Source organism: Tympanuchus pallidicinctus, unplaced genomic scaffold, assembly GCF_026119805.1.
Source record: "Tympanuchus pallidicinctus isolate F22 unplaced genomic scaffold, pur_lepc_1.0 scaffold6, whole genome shotgun sequence".
NCBI lineage: Eukaryota > Metazoa > Chordata > Aves > Galliformes > Phasianidae > Tympanuchus > Tympanuchus pallidicinctus.
This window is the reverse complement of record NW_026294780.1, coordinates 27548477-27557711: the sequence shown is the minus strand read 5'-3', so window position 1 is coordinate 27557711 and position 9235 is coordinate 27548477. Positions and strand designations below refer to the sequence as shown.

General features: G+C 39.3%; 1 protein-coding gene across 1 annotated transcript; it reads right to left on the bottom strand.

The window, feature by feature from the left end:
* Nucleotides 1-254: 254 nt before the first annotated feature.
* LOC128071551 (uncharacterized) lies at nucleotides 255-2618 on the bottom strand. The gene has a single exon (XM_052664378.1). It carries the CDS (start codon nucleotides 2393-2395, stop codon nucleotides 1061-1063), a length of 1335 nt encoding a protein of 444 aa, XP_052520338.1. The 5' UTR covers nucleotides 2396-2618; the 3' UTR covers nucleotides 255-1060.
* Between the last annotated feature and the right edge of the window lie 6617 nt (nucleotides 2619-9235).

The window sequence follows — 9235 nt, the reverse complement described above, 5'->3', positions numbered from 1 at the left end:
GCATCAGTGCAAAAGGCTTTATGGTGGATTTCTTTTGTGACCACATCTAACAGACATTAGATGGGTCCCTTGATTCATTTCCCAGTTTGTTAGGAATTTGGAAACACTGTGGAGGAGTTACATGCAAATCATAATCAGTTTGGCAAAAAGGGGTGAAAGAAGGGGTCAAAAGAAATGGTATCACTGTGCAGGAAGTACCAGTAAGCCAAAGCCAGCATGAACTGTAAAAAACCCTGAACTCAGTTGTGAAGTTTAACAGATCCAAGGACTGATATAAAAATCACCACCCACACCCACAACAACACAAAACATAACACTACTGCAACCAAAGTATTTAATCAAGATATACATTCAGTATTCTAGCATGATCAAATCTTCAGTATTTCTGTCACAAAACACAAATGGTTTAAATCAGCTATTAGTCTTTTTGTGTTCTGTCAAGGTCCCACGGGGATTTTCTGTGAAATAAAACAAGACACAAACTTGCCCTTTTTGGGCTTTGTTAATATGGTTAAAAAATGAGGGAACAATCCAGCAAGTGTTGATTTCATATTCCTTTTTCGGGGTGTCTTTAGCCTTCCAAGGATATTTGTTAAGGGATTCCATTAAGTTTAGTGAAACCGGCCTCAGGTTAGCTGAGTCAATAGACACAGTCTGGCCAGGGAGGTAAAAGTATTTCCCTGGCTTATCAGCCACTGGATCGTGACTCACAGGGATAACTGGCAAGAGTGGTGAGGCCTTTGGCAGAAGGTGTTAAATCGATGATCTTGTTCCCCTTTGTTGTGAGCTTTCTCATGCATCCACCCTTCACCGCCCCCACCCCGCTCACTTGGGAGGGGCGAAGACATCAGTTTTCTAATGGTTTGGGTAGCCGTTCAGGTTCCCTGGGAGAGATCCTAGGACCTGGGGTCTTGCTTCCCTCGAGACTCTGGAGCTTTTGTTCTCGCCACCAGTTAACTAATTTCTCTAACCTGACAGTCGGTAATCCATTCATCAAATCTCGTGGAACACCCTTTTGCCAGCCGAGTGTCCAGAGACAATTACATTTATGATCAATATTTCACCTACCTGTTTTTACTGACAGTGAGACCCTTCCAATCCCACTGAGCTTTGAGCTAGGAGGCCTGGGGGCAAGGCTGACTGCTGCAAGTCTAACTTCACTTGGCTCAAATTTAGTGGAGGAAGAAACCACTGGCCCATATTTCCTTCCATAGTTAATTAACTCTTGGGCAACCTCTCCCCACGTCCATGCTTTTTTTCCTGACTGCAGATGGTTGGGGGTTACAGTTCCTTCTAACACTGGCCGGGTTCTCTCTCCCTGAGGCATTACTTGTATTTTTCCTTGCAGTTGAACACCTATAGGTTTTAACGACTCTGGAAGCCCTCTAAGTAAAGCAGTCATTCTCTCAGGATCAACAGGCATCATCATAGGTGATTCATGGTGTGGCTGCAGCTTTCTATCATACATCATTTGGAGACAAGCAGCCTTTTGAACACTCTCTACTAACTCATCAGTTGTCCCAATAATGGCAAGAGGGTCTCCCCATTCTAAAGGGTTGAGACCACCTGCCCAATAGGCAGCCCTTTGCGTTAAGGACCAGGGAGCACGATTGTTACCAGTAGTTAAAAATACTCCTGGTCCCCAATAACCTTCTGCTTCCTTTTCTGTTAACCGAATCTGGTCGCCACCAGTGAGACTAACCCTCCATACATATTCTGTCTCTGATTCCCTTGGAGAGCGGCTGAAATCTTTCTTCAATTTCGCCAGTTCAGTGGCTGAGAAGGGAATTTCTTTAACATTCATTTGAGGATCTAGATCCTCACTGTTATCGAATGTGTATTCAGTTTTTATCAAAGGACGCAATGGGGCTATTGGGATTTCTAATTTATCTAGCCTTTCCTTCATTCCTGGTAGTTCCACCTGAGGAAAAGTTTCTTCTCGAGGCAAACTATGGGTGACGGTATGGCTGGCATGCTTACATGTTAGCAGTTCCTTAAAAGCCATTTGCAACAAAGCTGAATTACGTTTCTCTCTTTCTAATTGTTCCTCAAGGTTCACTATTTGATTCTGAAGAGTTTTCACCAATTCTTGTGTTACTTTAACTGATTCCTTCAGTGCTTGTATAGTTTGGGTTTCTGCCGAATGCTTTTCATCTCGGAACTCCATGGCTGCTTTTAAAGTAGCCCCGAGTACGGCACAAATAAAGGACTTTCCTTTTCCAGCTTGAGTACGAGCATTCTTTTGCAGGACATTAATACAGTCCGAAACACTCTGCAAGTTATACCAGTTCTGTTGTGCCCAATCCATACCTGATAAAGAGGGTCGAGCACCATGTTCTTCTAAAAGATCAAATAATACATCTTCACTTTTCATGTTGGCAATGCTGTCGCTCATTTTTTCAATACAATGAAAGACCAACACTAAGGGAGGTGGAGGTGCACGTATTCAAAAGCTCAAGTGACTCCTTATCTCCCCAGGGAAACAGACACTTTTCAAACGCTAATGCTCAAAGCACTCTTCCCTTTCTCTGAGGGGAGCATGCAAAAAGATGCAAATTTCACACTTAAGTTACAGGATACTAAAATCGCAAAATTCAGAGAGGTCTTCTCGAGGAGGCACACACATTTAAGTAACAAAATATCACTTCCTCACTTCCCCAAGAGGCGCGTGCACGCAGATACACACACACACACACACACACAAAGGTTCAAGTTTCACACTTCAGTTACCAAATAACCAGAGAGGTCTTCCTGAGGAGGCACACACATATTAAACAAAATGCAGGTATTCTAAATACATCCCCGAGAGGTACACACATAAAAGGTCCAAATTTCGCACTAACCACAGAGAGGTCTTCCCGAGGAGGCACACACGTAATCAAAATTAATTCATACATCCCCGTGAGGTATACACATAAACAGCAAAGTTTCAGAATGCGGAGCGGTCTTCCTGGACAAGGACTCAAGTCTAAGATTCAAAAATATCGCTCCATGCAACTCCAGGAGGTGCACACAAAGAAAGTTTCAGACTATATCTGGAAGGACAACACTCTCACGATGGGTATCCTGCCGACTACGCCATTAAATAAATGTCTCGCTCCAATTTATAGGAGGGAGAGGAGGTTCTTTTGTAATCTATATACTCATCTATATATATACAATCTATATACAAAAAAACAAAGAAGGATTCTCACAAACATCCTTATAGTAGACTTCTAATTTCACCCTGTTTCAATGAGAGTCATTTTAAGGATCTGCTCCTTCAATTCCAGATCTGATATAGTGAAGTAAACACATGTAAAATTAATGTATGATTAGGAATGCCTGTCTTGATTCTCCATTGCATTCAAGCTAGTACATTTAAAAGTTTTGCAGAATCTGTTACTGTAGATCTAGCCTCCCCTTGATTGCTTTGATTATAAGTTAGGAAAGAAATATTGTGCTTTCACACAGGGAAGAAAACAAAAACTACAACAACAACAAAAAAAACCACAAAACAATCTGCAGTAAGGAATCTGATTAGACAAGGTCTGGCTAAGTAGAAGCAGGAAATAGGAACACGTTATGGAGTTACAGCACTAGTAGATAAAGAAACAGTAACTGACGTCATTGTCTCGCTCCAATTTATAGGAGGGAGAGGAGGTTCTTTTATTATCTATATACCCGGTGTGAGATTAAGAAGCAACGGTTCAAATGTTGGTCCAACCAGTTTATTACAAATCTTAATTAGGGAAAATGGGGAAGGGAGAACGGACACTATTATGAATTAGGGTAATGGGGGAAGGGAAGGGGGGGTGATAGAAAAGATAGGAAAGAGGAAGCAAGGGGTCTTTATAGGCAGCAATAGGGAGATAGTCACCACCATGGATCCAGCGAGGTTCGTAGCTTAGTCTTTGATCTTCAGTAGCGGTGGGTCGTCAGGTATTGTTGTCCTGTTGCCAACGACGACCACGACCATGGTGATGATGGCTCTTTTTCAATACTTCAAAGTGTGAGTCAGCTGTTTTTGGAGTGACAGCTCAGATCCAAAGTGGTCGAATCAGCTCTCCTTTGAGTGACAGATCAAACCCAAGGTGGTTGAGTCAGTTCTCCTTGCGGTGACAGCTTCTGGCTCTGGGATCTCAGCAGGAACCTCCTTTGTTCTTATCTTTCTGGCCTTGCCAGCAGATAAGAGGAAGCAGGGAGGCACCAACTTGCATCTTGCCTTCGCAAGATACAATGGTATCATCCCCCAGCCTTCCATACTTAGCTGGAGCGGTTTGGCCACAGGCCAGATCTTCCGCCAGTGAACACTGCTGAGCACTCTCTTCCGCTCTTCTACAGAGCAAGCAGCTCTGGGGGAATGGGCTTGCAAATGTTCCCAAAGCGATATCGATTGTCACACAGTTAGCACCCATCAGTTGCCTCCTTGACGAGTCACTCAGAGTCTTATCACAAGAAAAACCTCAGGAAGCAAGCTTTGAGCCAAAAAAAACTAAAGGAGGATTCTCACAGTTATCTGCCTGGACTTGTGCAAAGCATTTGACACTGTCTGATCCAACGTATTTGTCACCATATTGGACAAAAAATTGATTTAATGGATGAACTTGTTGGGTATGGAATTGGCAGGATAATTGCACTCAGAGTTATGATAAATGGCTCAATGTCCAAATGGGGACCAGTGATGAGTGGTGTTCATCAGGGATTGGTACTGGGACCGGTGTTATTTAACATCTTTGTAGGCATTATGAACAGTGGAATCAAATGTACCCTCAGCAAATTCGCATATGATATCAAGCTGAGTGGTGCAGTTAACATGCTAGAGGGAAGGGATGCTATCTGGAGGAACCTAGACAACCTGAGAGGTGGGCCCATATCAACCTCATGAAGTTCAGTAAGGCCAAGTTAAAGATCCTGCACCTGGGCCAGAGAAGTCCCAAGCACAGATATATACTGGGTGAAAAATGGTTTGAGAGCAGCCCTGAGGAGAAGGATTTGAGGAATGCTGGTTGATGAAAGATTCAACATGAGAAGCAATGTGTGTTGCAGCCCAGGCCAACTGTATCCTGGACTGCATCAAGAGAAGAGTGACCATCAGGTTGAGGGAGGTGATTCTGCCTCTCTTCTCTGTTCTATGATTTTATAGGTCGTTTCTAACCTTGTGATTCTATGATTCTATGATTCTCATGAAACACAGCCTGTAGTGCTGCACCCAGTTCTGGAGCCCCCAGCACAAGAAGGACATGGATTTGTTGGAGAAGGTCCAGAGGAGGGCCATGAAGGTGATCGAGGGCTGGAACACCTCCCCTGTGAGGACAGGCTGAGAGAGTTGCAGCACTTCAACCTGGAAAAGACTCTGAGGAGATCTTATAGCAGCCTTCCAGTACATGAAGGGGCTCTACAGGAAAGCTGGGGAGGGACTTTTTCACCATGTTTATGAACCTATAGCATATTATACCTCCGAACAATCTTAGTGTGAAATTATAACTGCCATGCTTAGGTGTCTTTTTTTCTGACACAGATCAAATACTTGAGGATGCATCTCCCTCATCTGTGTTGTGAAAAAGGAAATCAAGATTTCCCCTGATTAGATCATTTTATGCCATTTAGAAGAATAATCAACTGCTGTATACAGGCAAAACAAAACAAAACAAAAACAAAAACAAAAACAAAAACAAAAAAAAAAAACCACTTTAATACATTAGTAAAGAGCATCATGCTATGAGTGGATACTTTCAGATTATTGACCTTGTATGAACCTGTCATTTGGATTCAGAGAAGCAATAATGTTAACTCTCAATGAAATAATATCTTGCTCTTGGTGCTTTTCAGGTCATGTTTAAGATACTTCTGAAACTGGGATAAAAGTGAATCTTTCTTTGAGATTTTCTTGCAACTGTGAGTTAGGAGAAAAAGTTCTTTGTCTCTAATACAGAAAAAAGGAAGCTCTGTTTCTGGGCAAAATCTTGGCAACAGTGTATTAGATACATTTTGTTGCTGACATTTTGACAAACTGAAAAACTGATTTGCTAAGATTATAATGGGTGATTACATATACTGAATAAAAATGACTAAGAATTTAGTATTTGAATGTTTTAACTCAATGTAGGTTTGGAAAATTTGTAATGTGAAAAGATAGGATTTTTTTCTTCTAGGAAAGAAAATTCAGATCTCATTATTGCTTTCTTAGAAAATGGTGAAAAACTATGAAAACAAAATGACCCCTTCTTTCTCTTTTCCTAAAAGTAAATGAATCAACAAATAAGTCACAGCTGCATGATTGGATCAAGAGATTTTCACGTGACAGGTATAATGCAAGCTTTAAGTATTTCTTGCCTGCACCACTGTTTTGTAGAGCTAAGCCTTTCTGCATGTACTTTACACACAGGCCTTATGTGAGGGTTAGTTATGTAATCTTGTTAAAACACCAATACAGAAAATTTCCAGGAGTTGTCCCACTCCCTCCACCATTTCCCCTCCCAACTTTGTTGCTGATTCTGTGATTCTGTGATAAAGAATATAAAGTGTGGCCACATCATATAATATAGAATATACCTTTAGTCTGTTAGGATCGACTGTCCTGATTGTGCCACCTTTCAAACCTTCAGTCTCCCTTTTGGTAGGGATATTTTGGATTTGTGACCAAAACATACGGACTGAAATGAAGAAAATTAATTCCATTCTAGCGAAAACCATGATGATATATGAGCACACAACAATGAAGTGGTCCCAGAAGTATCCAGTACTCAAATTCTATGTATCTATATCATTTTCTGTCTGAATGTGTTTCATCTGACTCTAAGTTTTGCTCCTTCTGTCCTCAGCAACTCAAATGCTATTTGAGTATACTGATATTTCTTGTTTATTTATGAATTCTGAAATATATTTGTTCTAAATTAGGTATGAACTGATGCTGGTCATAATAAATTTGATTTTGATCCAGAACATTGGATTATTATTCCAGGAAGCATATTTTGAGATCAGTATTTCAGATAATAACCTCTAAAGACATCTACAGCAACTTATCCTCTGTCTAGAGTTGTTTGACAGAGAGATTGTCTCCAGTGTTACCTTTACTGATCAGAAGAGCTACACAATTCTGTTCAGCCACACCAACTTTGCCATGATTCACCACCTAGATTATTTTATTGCAGGCAACATGTCAGATAGCAAGTGAAACACTAGGTAGCAGAGATCAGACAGCACTTACTGTGATTAGTTGTATAGAAAATTAGGTTCACAGAAGCCAAGATTAAAACCTCTATTTAAGTAAGATACATTATTCCATGATCTATTTAATTTTGCCTACTCTGTACCTGCTAGGAAAGACTGATAGATTGACCTCAGTTTGCAGCTGAGCCTCTATTCCATCACACACTCATTTTCTCTCAACAGAGTAAGAGAAAAGATTACCAGAATAAAACAAAACAAAACAAAGAAAACAAACAAACCAAACAAATGATGGGCTAAGATATACAGTCCAGTAAGTGAAGCAAAGATGTACGTGCAAAACAAAAAGCAAAAAAGCATGGAATTTACTTACCACTTTCCATCAGCATGGGGTTATCCCGCCACTTTCTAGAAAGCCAGATCTCAGCATGCCTAGAGATTACTTGGGAAAACAGATGCCATAACCATGAATAACCTCTACTCCCTCCTTCTTTCTCTAAGCTTTCATCGCTGAGCACATCATAGAATATATCAACATTTGTTGGGGTCATTTGGGTTTAGTGATCCTGGATGTTTCCTCTTTCAAATTTGTGTGCATTCCCAGTTCTCTTGCTGTCAGGAATCAGGATGTTCTGCAAACACTGTAAAGCAAGAACTGAATTGTTAGTGTCTTATCCACTCTGCCTAAGTCACAAAATCAAAGCATGGCACCATGCTGCCTTCTATTAGGAAAATCAATCATAGTCTGACCTACTACACTGAGTAAATAACTGACACAATAAATATGCAGTGGAACTTTAATCGTAGGGACAATACCTTCACCACAAAATCTTCTCAAAATGCTGTATTTGGAAATCAAACACTCTGCAGTGTTTTTTTAGTGTGTGGTGGTCTGTGCTGCCTATACGGTTGTCTACATCTTTAGATGGACTCCATACATCTTGCTCCTACTCTCATATCTAATTCATATTATTCATGATTCCAAGCCCCACATTTCTTTAATCACATAAATTTAATAACAAAGTTTATCCTTCCCAGGATTTAGAATTGCTAAATTGGCTTTAAAATGCCATTGTTTTCTTAAGCCATTAAACATAAAAATACAGAGTTTAAACTCTTTTATTTAGCCCAGTTGCTGAACTTGTATCTACATTTTCAGCATGTGACTAAGCAATCAGCTGAAAGGACATACATTCTGTAAGTAGTCAATGGACAGCAGGTGGTACACCTGAAATTTTCCAGAAGCTGAACACTGAAGATAAAATCTCTTGGTTTATTCCTGGACATTCTTGAATATTTACATAGTTACAAAACAGTTATTAGACATTTAAGTGTACAGTACAGATTTCCAGAACAGATTCTAAGCATGGACTGTTTCTATTCAAATATGAGAGCTCACCTAATAAAAATTAGGCCAACTCTCCATTTTATCTTACTTTGATAAGTCAAATATAGCATTGTGATGTTTTAATTATTATTCTTTCAAAATCCTCTTAATAACTTTTGGTTTTCAAAATCAGCCAACCCAGAATCTACGAATGTTTGGAATTTCTATGGACAATGTTAAAAAATATTTTTTTAATAATCATCTTTGAAGAAATTAAGCTATCTTAGAGAAAATGAATTAACTTATTCAGAATTAATGCTTTCAGTGCATTAATTAAACAAATTTTCTCAGGGTTTCTCAGAAACTAATTGCTTTTGAATTTTCCATTATTTGACTCATGTTAAAATGCAGGTATTCACTCATCACTCAGAATGTAATTTGCATTTTTGTTGGTAAAAGTCTAATGAAAATAACTTAGAATAAAAACAGATTACAGTCATATAATCCACTTAATAATGATTAATAACTTAATTATTTAATTTAAAGCTGTTTTATGAGAACTAGAATTCAATCATATGGGTGTACACTTCTTCATGTGCAAAATATGTTTTTTAGCAAAAATAATATATATTGTTTGTAGAACAGGAACTTCTGAAGAATCTATTATTTTCATTCAATTCTATAATTATGGGGGAAAAAAGAGTAAATTTATTGAATGACAATAATTACAGTTCATATTCATTTTTATTTTTGTTTATT

Bases quoted from the DNA above. Each gene is read 5' to 3' on its own strand.
- LOC128071551 (XM_052664378.1), bottom strand. From the start codon at position 2,395: ATGAGCGACAGCATTGCCAACATGAAAAGTGAAGATGTATTATTTGAT.